The sequence below is a fragment of the Clarias gariepinus genome, chromosome 16 (assembly GCF_024256425.1).
Source record: "Clarias gariepinus isolate MV-2021 ecotype Netherlands chromosome 16, CGAR_prim_01v2, whole genome shotgun sequence".
Classification (NCBI taxonomy): Eukaryota; Metazoa; Chordata; class Actinopteri; order Siluriformes; family Clariidae; genus Clarias; species Clarias gariepinus.
The window spans coordinates 5,271,448-5,290,743 of NC_071115.1; the positions used below are offsets into that span (position 1 = coordinate 5,271,448).

Here is a 19,296-nt window from a genome sequence, read left to right on the forward strand (position 1 = left end):
ATATACTTAACAATGCACATTATCAGAAAGCAACATATAATATATATATATATATATATATATATATATATATATATATACGTTGCTTTCTGATAATGTGCATTGTTAAGTGCCATGCAAATAAAATCAAATAGCACGAACCAAGTGTTCTATATTCTTCAAAACAAGCACAGTTTGTGTCTTATTTCTAACCCATGGGCCTACAACAATTGCTACACTTTAATTAAGCTGCAGAGCTGCAGGTACGTTTATTTTGTAGCTTGTAATGAACATTCTGTGTCAACCCAAAACATTGTGTTTTCTTACAATTGTACAAAGTGTACAATCAATAACTTTAATTATTCTTTTGTGCTACATTTGTTAACTTGCTTAACTAGGTCTTGTGACCTAGACAATTAAGCTGTTTTCATGCAGGGTCCAATCAAATGCAAGGGCAAGCCCAATTAGTGACTCAACAGGCGAGGAAGATCATCAAACTATTTTAAAAGGTTTGAAGATGTGTTTTAGTCACTGCATAAATAGCAGGTGGTGTGCTAGGTCTGGTATGCTTGCCTGTTGACTACAATGGGGTTCAACTACGTGGGAGTTAGTGTGGTGCTGCTAGTTGCAGTTGGATTATCAACAGCACAAGTGCTGACACTGGGGCATTTTCAAGTTCCTGGAGGATTTCAACCTAATGCACCAGGGCAGGCTTCACCTCAAGTGAGTGTTGGTTTACCTTCTCAATTAATGCAGAGTGTTTCCCAAATTGGAAGCCCTGTAGGAGCCCCACTTGGACTGCAGCTTCAAACTCCTCTGGGCTCTCAACAACAGCAAGTCTTGCAGCATATAGTGAAGAACCTGACTTGGCGTTATCCAACACCCCCAAAGATCCCCACTCCACCAACCTATGTGAACCCTCCAGGACAGGGCGATTCTATTCCTACCCAGGGTGTAACGGCAAGATGCAATGAGACTGCAGTGCATGTAGAAGTAAGCACAAGTGTGTTTGGAAGCAGTACAACCCTCAATGTTGCTGCGCTCACACTGGGAGGCTGTGCTGCCACAGGGATGGATGCTTCTTCTCGGTTCCTTATCTATGAAGCACCGTTGTATGGCTGCAACAGTGCTTTGACTGTAAGCCTCCCACTGCCGCATACCTTTATTTTTCCTTTTAAGCTTGTTAGACACTTGGATTTAACTTGTATTTTTCCCTTTCAGGTGACTGCAGATGAGCTGGTCTATATCTTCACTCTTGGTGTTGCTTCAGCCCCAATAAGTGGTACTCCCATTCTGAGGAATGCTGGAATTGGTGTCTTCATTGAGTGTCACTATCCAAGGTATTTCACCATACCGATAATTGTTTGGTAGGGGGTGCATGAGGATGTATTCCTTTTTGATGGGCTTGTCTTTGAATGCTTTCCAGATTCCACAATGTGAGTAGCAATGCTCTCCTGCCTGCTTGGATCCCATTTGCTTCTGCCCAAGCTGCTGAGGAGCTTCTTGTTTTCTCCTTGAGGCTCATGATGGGTTTGTATTATGGTTGAGCTGTAGCTTGATTGTGTGAAGCTTTTGTTTACATGTTTTGTTTCCCTTGTAGATGACTGGATCACTGAAAGGACATCCAACCAGTACTACCTGGGTCAGCTTATAAACATTAAGGCATCAGTTATGCAGTTCAACCACGTGCCCCTGCGTGTCCTTATAGATGGCTGCGTGGCAACTGCAGTCCCTGACCTCAGTGCAGTCCCCCGATATTCCTTCATTGAAAACCATGGGTAAGTGGGGTTCTTCTTAACCCTTTGTGTTTAAGCTGACCTGACTGTAGCTCTCCCCAGGTGCCTGATTGATACGAAGATTACACACTCTGGTTCCCGGTTCATGCCTCAAACTCAAGCAAATGAGCTAGGGTTTCAGCTGGAAGCCTTCACATTTCAACAATCGAACAGTAGCTTGGTAAGGAGTGATTGTACAAGGGGTGAGGTGGCAAGTTTTTAAGCCAGAATGTAAATTGGTAGGCCCAATGACATGACTGGTGCCATTGCTCTGATACTGCTGTTTTTATGGTGCTTGTCATAAATGGAGTGAGGGCCCTCCTGTTCAAAGGTGATGGCACAGGTGCTTCAGCCTGCGCATTGTTGCTTGCAAATATTTCTCCTTGTATGCAGGTCTACATTGCATGTGTCTTGAGGGCAACAGCTGCATCTGCCCCTGCTGATGCTGAGCACAAGGCTTGTTCTTTCTTTAACAATGGGTATGTTGCTATTATTTTGATGGCCTAATGCTGATGGGCTGCGACTCCTAACGACTACTCTTCTTCCTAGATGGACTGCTGCATATGGTCCTAACCAGGTATGCAGTTGTTGTGACAGCAGCTGTGGCATGAGAAAGGGACGTGACCTGTCCTCAGAGCAAGGTATCTGAGCACTTTTGGGTTTTTTTTTTTTTTTTTTTTTTTTTTTTTGGGAAATGTGGCTTTGTATTCTGACCTTGCTCCCCACCCCCGTTGCATTTGCAGGCCTCCAGGTGGAGAAGGAAGTTCACCTTGGTCCAGTTATGATTCTGAAGTAATTGTTAGTCTAATGACTTGTTTGCTTAAATAAAATTTTAGAACTCCTCTCTTGTGCTGGCTTATTGTTCCCTTTTGGACAAAATGCAAACACCAGGGGCCTGATGTATATACGTTGCGTACGCCCAAAATGGGCATAGAAATGTGTACGCGTTTTTCCACACGCATATCTGAATTTATAAAAAAATAAACTTGACATAAATAAGTGCGCACCGTGAGGCTGCTCTTGACCGTGTGTATGCACTATTGGAGTATGTGGTTTGGCAACACCAAGTGGCAATAACTATTTTAAATGGAAAACTTCTAAATTATCCTATTACATCACCCAATAAATCAAATTGCATCAATCTGAATTCTCATTATCAGCATTCTTAACCAGGTGCAAATACTTTGAATTTATTTTATTATTATTTTTTTTTTAATGAATGGGCTATAAATAGGTATGTGAACATATAACATATCATAATGGATGCTCTAACGCTGTGAGAAGACCTTTCTAATGTAGCTCTACGGAGGGAGCGTGTTTTCAGAGACCATGAAGATTTCCTTGCTCATGATTGGCTCATGAGCCGATTTCAATTCTCAAGAGCCATCCTCTTGGAATTGTGTTCTGAATTACGGCCAGTATTGTAAAGACCCTCGCGGAGAAACCACGCACTGTGTGTACAAGTATTAAACACATTAGGACACCGGTACTTTCCAGCCAGAGTTGGCAGACCGATCATATATGTCGCAGTCATCCCTGAGCCGTGTCATGCCATATGTATGCGATACATCTGTTTTCCTTACAAGCAAGCTGAACAAGCCAACATCAAAATGCAATTTGCAGCAGTCGCCGGTTTTCCCAATATAATTGGTGCTATTGATTGCACTCGTGTTGCAAAAAAGGCACCATCTGAGAATGAATTTGCTTTTGTTAACCGAAAACATTTTCATTCTTTGAACGTGCAGATCATATGTGATGCGCATATGTCTCTGACAAATGTAGTTGCGAGATGGCCTGGGTCAACTCATGATTCCTACATTTTGTCCAACAGCAGTGTAGGGAACAGACTGCAAACAGGAGCTGTGCGTGATGGATGGCTTCTTGGTAAGTCGGCAGGAATGCGCATGTAATTGTAATTGAGTAATGATGCAAATGTGTTTAAAGCATACCTTTTAAAATATTTTTTTCTTTTAGGTATAATTATAATCTCCAATGATAAACAAACCCACACTTAAATATTTTTAATGCAAAATTTCACATCGATGCAAATTTTCAGAAAACAAAACATGTTTTATAGCATTTAAAAATTAAGTGAAATGTTATATCGAATCAATATTGCCCTGGAAAAAACAAAAAGCTATCTGGAGGCTATTTTACAAGCATGTACTTCCTTTAAAGTATTTTTATAATATTGTTTATAATTGTTACCTCTGCCTAGCACTTGAAATGTTATATTAATTGTCCCATTGTATTTACCATCATTGTTTTGTTATATTTTCTTTAAAAAAAAATTAAGTGTTTTACCTCTCAGGAGACAGTGGTTATCCCTTTGGATACGTGGCTGCTAACTCCACTAACTAGACCCCAAACCAAACAAGAACGGCGTTATAACGAGAAGCATTGCCGGACGCGTTCAGTGGTTGAACGCACTATTGGTCTGCTAAAAGGACGCTGGAGGTGCTTGGATACGTCTGGTGGCACAGTATTGTACAGCCCCACAAAGGTTTGCCGCATTGTGGTGGCTTGCGCAGTGTTGCACAACATTGCTCAAAAGAAAGGTATACCTGTTCCATCGAACGCCCATCCTGAAGATAATGAACCCGACCCTGGCCCTCCTAATGCAGTGCGTAATGCTATGGCAATACAGCGGCGTATAAATGTAATAAATGGAATGTAAAAAGGCAAGTGAATTCAAACTTTTTATTTTTAAGTTCTTTAAGTGAACCACTTATTTCTGACAAAATAGTTTTTATTTCTTTCAGTTCGGAACACACCGCATTAACAGCATGAACCATGTGACATTGGGTCTGCATGGCTTCTTCCGTCAGTACACGCCTTGAGTTACCAGCGCTCGGTGGTGGCACAAAGGATGATGATGATGATGATGATGATGATAATGCACTGGATTGCGCACAGGATGGGGTTGCTTGGGCGTTTGATGATGGCGACACACTGGTCGTTGGTGGAGGCACACAAGATGCCAGTGGTGGCACACAGGATGGTGGTGGAGGCACACAGGATGGCGGCGCGGGGGCACGTGGGATCTAAGCCTACATCCCTTGTCTAACCCACTTGGACCACTCACCGGGCTTGAAGGCATGCCAGGATTAACTTTTCCTTTAATCATTAAAAAACGTTTAATTAAAGGTTGTATTGCATACCTGTAAATGTGTGAAATAAAATGTGCACTTGATGACTTGCTTTTGTCTTTTTAAGTTACATTTTTTGCATATGAATAAACAGGAAAATCGACTATTTTAATATACGTATATCTTAAGGACAGCTGCATCTATTGCTAGATTTGTCACTTGGATATTTTAGGACTTTCCACTTCCGCGGAATTTAAATTGGTTGATTTAAATTATCCACAATAAAAAAAGCAGAATTTTTAACAGACAAAAACTTATATAATGTGTAGATAAATTACTTACCATCGTCACCGCAAATCACATCCGTATCACCTTGGAATTCTGAAAGAACTCTACTTAATCCTGTATCCCCTATAATCGCACCCACCCTTGTATCAAAGGCTGAGAGGTCAGTGATTCCTTGACTACCACCAGTTGTTACGACACTGCGCCTGTGTGCCCATATTCTTTTTTTAATGACCACTTTTAAGTCTGACCATTTTTTTTTGTCTCTTGGACTGTGCGAGGCACTGAGGTAACAGCATTGACTGCTTCTGTTACTTGCTCCCATTCTACCATCTTTTATTTGAAATGCCCGCAGAGAGCCCACCAAATAAAACTTTTTTTTTCGGCCCTCCACCTCAGACAGCAGTACCTCCATCTCACAGTCGGTGAAGTTTCTTTTTTTTTGCTTTTCGTTTCTGTTCTTCCATTTTTAGCCAAACAGATCAATGACAATTATCGGTTGTATTAATATGCAGGGAGATCATACATATTCAAAATAGGTGGTCTTAACCTCCAAATATGGTTATTTCGGGAGGAGACTGGGGTAAGCTATAAGCACGTGCACCTGCGCACAATATTCAGATAATTGTGATTTATAAAGCAAACTTTGCGCAGGTTCTGGCGTACGTATGGTTTTACAAATCTGAAAACCTTTGTGCGTATGCAAATTCTGCCTTATGTGCGTACGCACACTTTAAGGATAAAATCTACGCAAAGTTTTATACATGAGGCCCCTGGTGTCTAGAACCAAGTTGTTTGCTTTGCTGGGTTTCCGACCCAATAGGCGTTTGCTCTGGGTAGGGAACATCAACTGGTTGGTCAACCAAAAGATAATGGACATTATTGCTCTGTTACAAACCTGACTATGAACCATTTCCAAACAACCACTTACTAATACTCCTTACCTATGAATCCTACACATTTTTCTTTAGTTATGATGAACGCGTTTTTTTAAAACTTGACAATCAATATTTCAGTGGGGGGTCTGCCTACAGGAATGAGGTGGAATGGCTAACAACCTGGTGTGAAAAAAAAAAAAACTTGCACCTGAGCTGGTAGAAAAGGCCCAGCAGAATTTTTTTTTTTTAAATCAGTGGAGCATTGACTGGCATACTGCATGTGTGGTACAGCAACTGTACTGAGAATGGCACTGCAGAGGGTCATCACAACTGCACAGAAGATTGGCTGCTCTCTCATCAACTTGAAAGATTAATACTGTTCCTCCTGCCTCGAACTAGCCAATGTTGCCAGCATGTATGTAAATGGGTCAAATTAAGCGCGTGCACACATGACAGGCTGATACAGAGAGGGAGAAAATGGATCTTTAACCTCTCCAATGACTTTTTTTTGCTTTACATGTGCGCACATCATTACTCAAGAAACAGTACACGCATGCTGTACATACTTACAAAATGTTTTACGTGCACACAAGTGGTCAGTGTTATAGTAAACAGTACACATGTGCAAGGTTGACATTTATTGCGAAAGTTAAGCCCAGAAAGAAATAAACTATTTTGTCAGAAATAAGTGGTTCACTTAAAGAAAAGTTTTTTAAAGTTTAAAGTTTGAATTCACTTGTCTTTTTACATTCCATTTATTACATTTATACGCCGCTGGAGCCAGTGACACCATTCCTCCATAGACCACTTAGCTCGCGGCCTCCTACCCCGTATTGCTGCAAACTTCTTGGAGAAAAAACTACATGGATGTAGTTTTTGGTCTGGACCTCGTTGGGAGAGAACAGCCCCGGCGCCCACATCCGAGGCGTCCACCTCCACAACAAACGGCTTCTTGGCATCAGGGTGAAGAAGGATCGGAGCAGTGGTGAAGCGGCGACATAGCTCCTGGAAAGCAGAAATAGCAGAGGGGTTGAGTTGAAAAGGGTTGGAAGATGGTCCTGTCAGAGCGGTTAGTGGGGCTGCAACTGTACTGTAGCCCCGGATCCAGCAACGGTAGAAGTTCGCAAAGCCGAGAAACCGTTGAAGTTGCTTGAGAGTCTTTGGTAGGGGCCAATGACGCACAACTTCCAGTTTCCACGGGCCCATGGCCACACCCTGGGATGAGATGACAAAGCCCAGGAAATTGGAGGAGCGCTCGTGAAAAGTGCACTTTTCGAACTTACAGTACAGCTGATGGGCAAGCAATCTCTTGAGAACTGCTCTGAAGTGGAGAATATGTTCTTCGGTGGTACGAGAGTAGATGAGTATGTCGTCTAAGTAGGCAAATACCCAACGGCCTAACATGTCTCTTAGGCTGTCATTAATTAAGTGTTAGAAAGCAGCAGGGGCGTTGCAGAGTCCGAAAGGGATAACCAAAATTTCATAGTGTACTGTGGGGGTGATGAAGGCCGTCTTCCACTCATCGCCCTCTCTGATGCGCACCAAGTTGTAGGCGCTCCGAAGGTCCAACTTTGTAAAGATGGTGGCGCCAAAGTGGGCGTGCAGGGCAGAGATGGTGAGCGGCAATGGATGTCTATTTTTTATGGTGATGTTATTAAGCCCCCGATAGTCGACACATGGGCGAAGGTTGCCCCCTTTTTTCTTGATGAAAAAGAAACCCGCGAGGAGGAGGGTCTGATGGTACCCTGTCAAAGAGCGTTAGCGACGTACTCCTCCATAGCCTGGGTCTCGGCAGCTGACAAAGAGTAGAGATGGTGGGGCGGAACCCGGCTAAAGGTCTATCACCAGGTCGTAGGGGCGATGGGTTCCCTGGCTCTGGTGTTAACCACGGCGGAAGGTAGAGAACCGACATGTCCAGGGATGGAAGTGGTGATGGAGGGTCGTGCTTCAGAAACTGGGGTCTGTGTAAGGAGGTTAGGGTGTTGAGGTGCAGCCTGAGACATGGGTGGTATGACGGATGGCAGTGTTCGTGGGACTGGCTTGGGACGAGACAACAGGCGTTGGTCGATCCGGAGGGTTAGTTGGATGAGGCCCTCCAGTGTAGCGGGAAGTTCTCATCCTGCTAGCTCATCCTTGATTCGGCCGGCTAATTCCTCGTAGTAAGTCGTCCGTCTCCCCAAGTGGTTTGGACGGCCAAAGTTCTAAGTTCGGCCATGTAGCAACTCACGGACAAACCTCCCTGCCGCAGGTGGTACAGTTTAGTGTCGGTTTCCACCTCACCAGCAGGATGTTCGAATGTAAGCTTAAGCTGGCGGGTGAATTCATTGTAGAAATGAGCCGTATCTGAATCTGAACGGAGGACTGCCGTGGCCCACTCTGCTGCCTGCCCTGATAGCAACGAGACAAGGAGAGCAATGCGCACCTGATCGGTGGAGTATTTGGTGGCATTAACCTCAAACACCAGATTTAATGCTGTTAGGAAAACACTACATCTCCCGTTCGTGCCATTCTATTTATTCGGTAAAGAAGGAAAAACATCGGGAGTTGGAGGGGGAGGGCACTTTGCGCTAGCAACAGCCTTGCGAAGATCCATGTTCTCCCGCTGAAGCTACGCCACCTCACGGCGCAACGCCGCGACGTCTTGGACACTCCGGCGAAGAGTAGCGAGCTCTCCGTTTAGCTGGTTAATTAGCTCGGCGTGCTGGTCTACCACGTCGCATAGGTGCGCGTAATCCGCTGGGTTTACCGCTTGTGGCTCAGTCATTCTGTCACGAAATTAACGGGGATGATCAGAAGATTTTGCACACTTAGCGGTTAGCCCTTTGTAGGGTGGATGGTAAACCCAAATGCGGAAGCAAGCGAGTAGGCAGAAAACCATGTGATTTAGTCTAAGGACTCTCACAGAAGGGAAGCAGGGGAAAAACACAAATTTAACCCGCGTCCTATAAACACACACTCGAATCAGAAAGTAGACCCAAGAAATTGAGTACTCACGAAATGGCAGATGGATGATCTGAACCGACATGGGCGAAGTCAATGACTGAGCGATGTAAAGCGCTATCTTATTTCCTTTTATGCTTCCTGTTTTTGCGACCGTACTACTTCCGGGTCCTAGTGCCGGTTGCAGAGCAAGTGTGTGTGACAACATGATGGGTGAAAAGTAACTAAAGACATAAAAAAAGGTAAAGTCCATATATCCACAGGGCTTAAAGTATTCCGGCACCGTGCCGGATCTCCGGCGTGCGGCTGTGAGGGAAAAAAAGTATAATATTTTAGAGCCTGCGCATGCGGTTTAATATCTTCAAGCCAATTTATTTCACCTACCAATCATATGAGAGAAATGCAGCTTTAACTAACGTTATAAGCCTATCAGAAGCAGAGAAGGGCGGGGCCCTGAAACACGGTATGATTGACACCCATATGTCAATGTCACGTTAGCGTTGTCGAAAAAAAAAAAAAAGGAGCGCAAGTTTATAAAGCCTGGGGATGATGTCCTAGAAATAGATAAAGGACTCAAAAAAAAATCACGCTGGGCGTGGATTAAAGAAAGTAGAGATGGCGAGCCTTTTGGCAGTTGGTGCAAGAAACTGAGAGAGCCCGGGGCTTGTTTCTGCATGATTTGCTCGGGGAAGCTACTGTATGCCAGCAGCGGTAAGAAAGTGCTTGCTTGTCATGATTTAGACTCCGGTCATAGAGCCGCTGCCCGTGCACTCAAACTTACCACGCGTTGCCGGGAGCAACTGTTACAGCTGACACACCGTTGTCCAAGACTGACCGTGTCTGCGATTTAAAAATACTTTTGTGCACATTTATAGCAGAACATAATTTGTCATTCAGAATTTCGCATTCACTGGTCACCCTGTGTAAAAAACTGGCAGAAGACAAATAAGCGTTAACTAGCCTGTCGGTTTCAAATCAACATGCGAGTTACATGAACACTCATGCATTACAGTTCAAAAAATGTTTGTCTGAGAAACTGAGAAATAAAAAAATGCATGTTCTCACTTAATGTTGATGAAGCAACAACCTTGAATATGGATAAAATACTCAATGTGCTTGTTTGCTTTTTTGATAAAGAAAGCAACAGAGTAATAACACAACATCTGGCAAGCAGAAAAGTCAACATTGCAAATGCCCCAAACCTCATGCTGGAACTTAAAGATGTCATGCAGACTTATGGTCTTGAGTGGAGACAAGTTACCAGCATCCTCCTTGACAACTGTGCCCCACCCCCTAAAAAGTTCAGGCTCAGGATTTTTTTTTGCTTTAACCCCTGTATCCAAAGCAAATTTATTAACACAAATTGTACATGTACTTTATTACATAGGAAAAAAGAAAGCAAATCTTTAAATTTCAACATTGGCATTGGTGGTGTCAACCAGTTTCTTCAAACAGCCGGGATGGAATGCACAGTCTTCTAAAGGACGTCATATGGCATATTGCAGAGAACCCCCTGAATTCGTGCCTCCAAGTCTCCACTGTGCGAGGCTTTGTCTTATACACCTCCTCCTTTGCGTAGTCCCACAGGAAAAAAATGACATGGAGTGAGATCTGGACTTCTTGGAGGCCATTCATGAGGTCTGCGTTGTTCCAACCAACATCCTGGAGAATCCCAGTCTAACCACACACACAAAGTAACAGCCAAATGAGGTGGTGCTCCTGTGATACCACATGTTTCATAGCCCTTAAATATGGCTTAGGTAATTTTCTCCCACCCTTTAGATGAGGATGAGTTCCCTTTTGAATTTAGTTTCTCTTAAGGTTACTTCCTTGTCACCCTTGTCTTGCTCATTAGCGATGAACTTATATATATATATATATATATATATATATATATATATATATACAGTATATTAAATTAGATAGATAGATAGATATGAATATATACAGTACATAAATACAGAGGGACACAAAAACACACTTCAACAGTTATCTATCTGTTTTTTTTGTGACCTTCAGGGGAGAGACATACATTTATTTGGCCCACCTGTTTTTATATATATACTTATCAATGCACATTATCAGAAAGCAACGCATATATATATATATATATATATATATATATATATATATATATATATATATACGTTGCTTTCTGATAATGTACATTGTTAAGTACCATGCAAATAAAAATCAAATAGCACGAACCAAGTGTTCTATATTCTTCAAAACAAGCACAGTTTGTGTCTTATTTCTAACCCATGGGCCTACAACAATTGCTACACTTTAATTAAGCTGCAGGTACGTTTATTTTGTAGCTTGTAATAAACATTCTGTGTCAACCCAAAACACTGTGTTTTCTTACAATTGTACAAAGTGTACAATCAATGACTTTTATTATTCTTTTGTGCTACATTTGTTAACTTGCTTAACTAGGTCTTGTGACCTAGACAATTAAGACAATTAAGCTGTTTTCATGCAGGGTCCAATCAAATGCAAGGGCAAGCTCAATTAGTGACTCAACAGGCGTGGAAGACCATCAAACTATTGTAAAAGGTTTGAAGATGTGCTTTAGTCACTGCATAAATAGCAGGTGGTGTGCTAGGTCTGGTATGCTTGCCTGTTGACTACAATGGGGTTCAACTACGTGGGAGTTAGTGTGGTGCTGCTAGTTGCAGTTGGATTATCAACAGCACAAGTGCTGACACTGGGGCATTTTCAAGTTCCTGGAGGATTTCAACCTAATGCACCAGGGCAGGCTTCACCTCAAGTGAGTGTTGGTTTACCTTCTCAATTAATGCAGAGTGTTTCCCAAATTGGAAGCCCTGTAGGAGCCCCACTTGGACTGCAGCTTCAAACTCCTCTGGGCTCTCAACAACAGCAAGTCTTGCAGCATATAGTGAAGAACCTGACTTGGCGTTATCCAACACCCCCAAAGATCCCCACTCCACCAACCTATGTGAACCCTCCAGGACAGGGTGATTCTATTCCTACCCAGGGTGTAACGGCAAGATGCAATGAGACTGCAGTGCATGTAGAAGTGAGCACAAGTGTGTTTGGAAGCAGTACAACCCTCAATGTTGCTGCGCTCACACTGGGAGGCTGTGCTGCCACAGGGATGGATGCTTCTTCTCGGTTCCTTATCTATGAAGCACCGTTGTATGGCTGCAACAGTGCTTTGACTGTAAGCCTCCCACTGCCACATACCTTTATTTTTCCTTTTAAGCTTGTTAGACACTTGGATTTAACTTGTATTTTTCCCTTTCAGGTGACTGCAGATGAGCTGGTCTATATCTTCACTCTTGGTGTTGCTTCAGCCCCAATAAGTGGTACTCCCATTCTGAGGAATGCTGGAATTGGTGTCTTCATTGAGTGTCACTATCCAAGGTATTTCACCATACCGATAATTGTTTGGTGGGGGGTGCATGAGGATGTATTCCTTTTTGATGGGCTTGTCTTTGAATGCTTTCCAGATTCCACAATGTGAGTAGCAATGCTCTCCTGCCTGCTTGGATCCCATTTGCGTCTGCCCAAGCTGCTGAGGAGCTTCTTGTTTTCTCCTTGAGGCTCATGATGGGTTTGTATTATGGTTGAGCTGTAGCTTGATTGTGTGAAGCTTTTGTTTACATGTTTTGTTTCCCTTGTAGATGACTGGATCACTGAAAGGACATCCAACCAGTACTACCTGGGTCAGCTTATAAACATTAAGGCATCAGTTATGCAGTTCAACCACGTGCCCCTGCGTGTCCTTATAGATGGCTGTGTGGCAACTGCAGTCCCTGACCTCGCTGCAGTCCCCAGATATTCCTTCATTGAAAACCATGGGTAAGTGGGGTTCTTCTTAACCCTTTGTGTTTAAGCTGACCTGACTGTAGCTCTCCCCAGGTGCCTGATTGATACGAAGATTACACACTCTGGTTCCCGGTTCATGCCTCAAACTCAAGCAAATGAGCTAGGGTTTCAGCTGGAAGCCTTCACATTTCAACAATCGAACAGTAGCTTGGTAAGGAGTGATTGTACAGGGGGTGAGGTGGCAAGTTTTTAAGCCAGAATGTAAATTGGTAGGCCCAATGACATGACTGGTGCCATTGCTCTGATACTGCTGTTTTTATGGTGCTTGTCATAAATGGAGTGAGTGCCCTCCTGTTCAAAGGTGATGGCACAGGTGCTTCAGCCTGCGCATTGTTGCTTGCAAATATTTCTCCTTGTATGCAGGTCTACATTGCATGTGTTTTGAGGGCAACAGCTGCATCTGCCCCTGCTGATGCTGAGCACAAGGCTTGTTCTTTCTTTAACAATGGGTATGTTGCTATTATTTTGATGGCCTAATGCTGATGGGCTGCGACTCCTAACGACTACTCTTCTTCCTAGATGGACTGCTGCATATGGTCCTAACCAGGTATGCAGTTGTTGTGACAGCAGCTGTGGCATGAGAAAGGGACGTGACCTGTCCTCAGAGCAAGGTATCTGAGCACTTTTGGTCTTTTTGTATTTTTTTTTTTTTTTTGGAAATGTGGCTTTGTATTCTGACCTTGCTCCCCCGTTGCATTTGCAGGCTTCCAGGTGGAGAAGGAAGTTCACCTTGGTCCAGTTATGATTCTGAAGTAATTGGTAGTCTAATGACTTGTTTGCTTAAATAAAATTTTAGAACTCATCTCTTGTGCTGGCTTATTGTTCCCTTTTGGACAAAATGCAAACACCTGGTGTCTAGAACCAAGTTGTTTGCTTTGGTGCGTTTCCGACCCAATAGGTGTTTGCTCTGGGTAGGGAACATCAACTGGTTGGCTAACCAAAAGATAATTGTAGGTGCATGTTATTCACAAGTTCTGACGCGTGTCTTTAGTTACAGTGTCACTGACGACATCAGACGTTTCGTTGATTTCTTTGTCTCTTGTTTATTTCCAACATCAAAAACAACGGTTGTTACAGTTTCTTGCATAAATCCACTGTAGTCACGACAAGTCGCTTGCTGTGTTCTGTAGCTTCGATAGATTACAGTTACAACAACTTATTTTACTGTATTCCTTTTAGCTTACTGTCTCACGTTATCACGGTCAAAAGCTTGTGTGCTCCACACCTTTCTGTATCCTTCCGTGTCTTAACAACAACTACAACTAACGTGCGTGATAGACATGGAACTGCATAACTGTGGGATGATGTCACAGAACAACCCATGAAGTGATGTCACAATACAAATTATATTTATGATACTTAATGCTTAATGCTTAACTAATAAACTGAAATAAGATAAACATAACAACAAATCACAAGAATGAAATATGGCCCTTACATTTCCAGCCCCTAATTGACAGGCAGGAAGACTGACAATTACACACATTTTTTGTTTTGTTGTTTTTTTTTTTTTTACGATTGGATTAAAATTTGAATTAACTTTCTTAACACTTTAGAATTAACTTTCTTAACACTTTAAACATTTTTTAACGGTTTAACTTAAGATATTCATATTGCTGCGTACCAAATGAAAGGAACATGACTACTTTATAAGGTAATTAACAGTCCATTTCACATATCAGGCACAGCTTATCAATGGGTCTTTCCAGGGTACTGGTTTTAGTTTTGACCAGTACACGTCTCACAAGTCCTTTTTTATCAGGGAACACTTTCGTGATCCGTCCGATGACCCATGAATTTCTTGGAGAAGACTCATCAATTATTAGAACTACGTCTCCAATCGAGAGGTTTTTTCTCACCTGAGACCATTTTTGGCGCTCCTGAAGCAAGGGCAAGTATTCACGCACCCATCGCTTCCAGAATAGGTCGGCAAGGTACTGAATTTGCTTCCACTTGCGACGTGCGTAAGTGTCCTCTTTTTTGAAAAGACCAGGAGGCAAGTTTGGCTGTTTTTTCATCAGCAGCAGGTGGTTAGGTGTCAGGGGCTCCAGGTCTGTGGGATCGTTTGTAGCGGTGGTAAGGGGACGGTCATTTATTATAGCTTCCACTTCACACAGGAATGTGTGCAAGCTCTCATCGTTTAGTGTTTGTTCTTTTAGTACAGACCTCAAGATTTTTTTTACTGACCTTATCTGCCTTTCCCATATTCCACCGAAGTGAGACCCAGCAGGAGGATTAAATATCCATTGTATCCCCTTTTGCATGAGGACGCCTTCAATTTTTGACTGATTCCACTGTTGGATAGCTTTACGCAATTCAGTCTCAGCGCCTATGAAGTTTGTTTCATTATCACTTCTCATGACTGACACCTGGCCTCTTCTGCACATGAAGCGTCGAATAGCGTTTAAGCAGGAGTCTGTATCTAATGACTGCGCGACTTCAATATGCACGGCTCTTGTTGTCAGACAAGTAAACAATACGCCATATCTTTTAACATTACTTCTACCCCGTTTGACCTCGAAGGGTCCAAAATAGTCTACCCCTACGTTAGTGAACGGTGGGTGATCTGGTGTTATTCTATCGCGTGGCAGTTCTGACATTTTTTGTTCACTATTCTTCGCTCTGATCTTTCTACATGTCACACAACTGGACAGAAACTTTCTCACAAGGGAATTTGCTGTCGGAATCCAGTATTTCTGCCGCAATTTTGAAAGCATATAATTCCTTCCACAATGTCCGACCTGTTCGTGAGTGTTTCTTAAGATTAGGGTTGTAATGTGTGAGTCTTTGGGTATAATGACAGGGTGTTTTGCATGCTCAGGCATTGCAGACCTACCAAGACGTCCTCCTACTCTTAGCACTCCATCCTGCAGTACTGGATCTAGTTTGGAGAGACAACTGTTTCCTTTTACGGATGCATTACCCTTTTGTAACATGGAAATTTCGTCCTTGAATTTTTGGTTTTGAACAAACTTAATGACTTCGTTTTCTGCCCTTGTTAAGTCCTTAATTGTTAGAGACTTATGGTTTTCTGTTATTGAGTTGTTTGCCTGTCCCTTGATCCTTTTTGTTCTCTGTTTAAGCATATCTTTAACGCAAAGAATCCAGGCAACGGATCTTTTTAATTTATACCAGTCAGAGTGATAGTTAATCAGTTTACTCACGGCATCTGTGCTCTCTGTAGTTTTTACGAGATTCGCTAAGGCTGAGTGTTTAATCTCAATGTCTTCCTCTTTCGTCGACAGATCGTGAATGTTTTCAGGCCATTTACTCTCTGGTGTTTTAAGAAAGGGGGGACCATGGATCCAATTGTTGTTTTTCATGAATTTTTCACAGGAAACTCCTCTGGAAGCAGCGTCAGCTGGGTTTTTCGAAGTGTTGACGTACCTCCACTGCTGTGGCTTGGTTGACTCTCGTATGATGGAGATTCTGTTAGCGACAAAGGTTTTGAAGCGAAGTTTTTCATTAACAATGTATCTCAAAACAGTTGTGCTGTCGGTCCAAAACACAGAGTCCAGCAGTTCTATTTCCAGTTGACCTTTCAACATTTTGTCGTTGTTTACGGCGACCACTGCCGCTGTCAATTCCATTCGGGGAATAGTAGTTTGTTTCAAGGGCGCTACGCGAGAATTCCCCATCATGAATGCACAGTGTGTAAATCCATCAGCATTTACCAACCTAATATATGAGACAACTCCATATCCCATTTCACTTGCATCTGAGAAGTGGTGAAGTTGTGCTGTATTTGTGACTCCAAAGTCAACTGGTTTTACGCATCTTGCTACACTAAACTCAGACAATTGATGCAACTCGTGTAGCCAGGCCCTCCATCGTTTTATAAATTGTTCGGGAATGTCATCGTCCCAAGCGAGTCTCTCTTTACATAACTGCTGCATTAAAATCTTAGCTGGCAGTATGACTGGTGCAAGGAAGCCTAAGGGGTCATAAATTGAACTAGTGACTGACAAGATTCCTCTTCTAGTCACAGGCCGCTCTTTTAAACTAATCTTGAACTTGAGCGTGTCTGAATTAATACACCACAGCACCCCTAGAGCCCTCTCAACAGGGAGTACGTCTTTACTCAAATCTAAGTCCCTCATGTCTTTAATTCTCTCACCCTCAGGGATGGAAGCTAGCAATGTACGACTATTACTTGCCCACTTGGTGAGGTGAAACCCTCCACTTGCGCACAGTTTGGTGAGATTACTATATAGCGCAACTGCTTGACTATGACTAGAGACAGACTTCAAGCAGTCGTCTACATAAAAGTTTTTAAGTACTGTGTTGACTGCCTCGGCAGATGCATTGCTGCGGTTTTCTTCTGCTGTTTTCCTAAGGGCGAAGTTAGCTACACTTGGAGATGATTTTGCACCAAACAAATGAACAACCATTTTATACTCAACCAAGTCCTGACTCACGTCTCCGTTCGGCCACCACAGGAAACGCAACAAGTCTGTGTCCTTTTCCGGAACTCTGACCTGATAGTACATGGCTTCCACATCTGCCATCATGGCAACTTCTTCTTGTCTAAAGCGTGCGAGCACCCCAATGAGTGAGTTTGTCAGGTCGGGTCCCTGCAGGAGCTCGCTATTTAATGATATTCCCTGATAGCTGGCAGCACAGTCAAAGACTACCCTTAGCTTTTTCTTTTGAGGATGGTACACACCATGGTGAGGTATGTACCACACTTGCCCGTCTTGTCGACTAGGGTGGGGCGTGGGGACCTTGACTGCATGACCCTTTTCAAACATGTCGTTCATGAAGTTTAGATACTCTTTGTGAAAGGAGAGGTTATGCTTAAACTTCCGTTTGAGGTTCAGTGCGCGCTGCATGGCTGCGCTTCGGTTATTGGGCATTTTAATAGCTGCTTTCTTAAATGGGAGACCGATGTAGAAGTGATTATCGGTAAATTGCAGGGAGTTAGTTACAGAGTCTAAAAACTGATAGTCCTCTTGTGACAGCTCAGCTTTGTCATCACAGTTCCGTTCAGGAAAATCATGGTTGTACTGTTGTATCAGCATTTGTTCCACACTTTCGATGGAGACTCTGTTGACTGCAACGCTCACTTGCTCATTGTCACATGTGCCTTCCTCGACCGACTCTCGAAGAGGTCCATTTATGGTCCATCCAAGAGCAGTCTTTACTGCATATGGCCCATTGTGCCTGCTGTTAATTACTCGCCATGGTTCTAGGAGCCTGTGCTCTTTGTTACCTATGAGAATTTCAACTCCAGCATTAATGTAAGGCAGTTTTACTTCGCTGAGGTATGGCCACTTATCAATGTCGTGCTGTTGTGGAATATTTTCCACTGAGACTGGGATACTCTTTTGTGTGAACACTTTGGGGAGTTCAACAAAGGTGTTTTCTTCCAGACTGCTAACCTCTAGATCAGTAAGCACATAGCTTTTTACTTGTTTCTTCGCGTTCAGGGTGCTTAACATGATGTCAATTTTTTTACCTTGTACGTTTAATCGCCTTGCTAGTGACTCTGTACAAAATGTAGCAGAGCTACCTGGGTCCATAAAGGCGTATACTTTTACTGTCTTGTTGCCCTTTTTGGACTTTATTTTAACAGGTACTATGGAGAGAATACAGTCATCTCCAGCCCCGATACACGCACTCGTTTCGTGACTCGCTGTAACAGGCAATGTTTGAACTGGTTCGGTTTCGTCAGCCTTTGCGATCGCTTGAGCTGTGTCTTTTGCTGCAATGTGTAGCATGCGAGGATGTTTCTTTGAGCACAACTGACAGGTAATTTTCTTCGTGCAGTCTTTGCTTAAATGTCCTTTTACTAAACAGCCAAAGCAGAATCCATTCTTTTTTAGAAAGTCCAATTTGACCTTATATGTCTCATTGTTAAACTTGTGGCATTCGTCTAGGGTATGATCTTGCTCACAGGATGCACAAGGTTTAGTGAAGGCACTAATAACTAATGCACCACTACTCTTTACTGTGATTGAGTCTCTATGAACTTTACCAACCTGTTTTACGCCGGTCGCAAAGCTGCTGCCCCTCTTTTCTTCAGTTTTTTGCTTGAATCCTGGAGAGGATTTGCTGCTGTGTTTTTTACCACTAGTCGTTGTACCACTAGTCGAAACGTTCAGGTCTCCAAAGAGTGGGTTGGACATTACCTTTGCTTCTCGTTCTACGAATTTCATCAGCTGCACGAACTTAGCTCTTTCCTGATTGCGCTCCTCGTACTTATATACGTGGCTTCTCCATTTTTCACGCAATTTGTAGGGCAGTTTTGAGGCAACACCTCTCAAGTTGGTAGCATTGTCTAGCTCATCCATGTAATCGATGCTTGACATGGTATTGTAACATTCTACTAGGAACAGGGAGAAAGTTTTTAGCGACTTTCCGTCCTCTGACTTTATTTCCGGCCAGTTGAGTGCCTTTTGCATCAGCGTTGTAGCGATTATTTGTCTATTTCCGAAATTGTCATGTAACAGTTTCATAGCCTCTGCGTAGCCACAATGTTCTGGCATGAGCAGGCAG

The 19,296-nt window shown here is 43.0% G+C and overlaps 2 protein-coding genes across 4 annotated transcripts; both read left to right on the top strand.

The window, feature by feature from the left end:
- Nucleotides 1-526: 526 nt before the first annotated feature.
- LOC128544583 (zona pellucida sperm-binding protein 3-like) lies at nt 527-2,595 on the top strand. 2 transcript variants are annotated; one of them, XM_053514799.1, is made up of 8 exons: nt 527-1,116; nt 1,201-1,319; nt 1,406-1,509; nt 1,580-1,757; nt 1,818-1,935; nt 2,148-2,233; nt 2,304-2,395; nt 2,498-2,595. In XM_053514799.1, the coding sequence occupies exons 1-8, from the start codon at nt 565-567 to the stop codon at nt 2,548-2,550; spliced, it is 1,302 nt and encodes a 433-aa protein (XP_053370774.1). In that variant the 5' UTR covers nt 527-564; the 3' UTR covers nt 2,551-2,595. The 2 variants fall into 2 exon arrangements, with proteins under 2 accessions (XP_053370774.1, XP_053370773.1); XM_053514798.1 differs by having other exon boundaries at nt 527-1,319.
- Nucleotides 2,596-11,542: 8,947 nt separating this feature from the next.
- On the top strand, nt 11,543-13,600 carry LOC128544585 (zona pellucida sperm-binding protein 3-like). 2 transcript variants are annotated; one of them, XM_053514802.1, is made up of 8 exons: nt 11,543-12,130; nt 12,215-12,333; nt 12,420-12,523; nt 12,594-12,771; nt 12,832-12,949; nt 13,162-13,247; nt 13,318-13,409; nt 13,502-13,600. In XM_053514802.1, the coding sequence occupies exons 1-8, from the start codon at nt 11,579-11,581 to the stop codon at nt 13,552-13,554; spliced, it is 1,302 nt and encodes a 433-aa protein (XP_053370777.1). In that variant the 5' UTR covers nt 11,543-11,578; the 3' UTR covers nt 13,555-13,600. The 2 variants fall into 2 exon arrangements, with proteins under 2 accessions (XP_053370777.1, XP_053370776.1); XM_053514801.1 differs by having other exon boundaries at nt 11,543-12,333.
- The last annotated feature ends 5,696 nt before the right edge of the window (nt 13,601-19,296 follow it).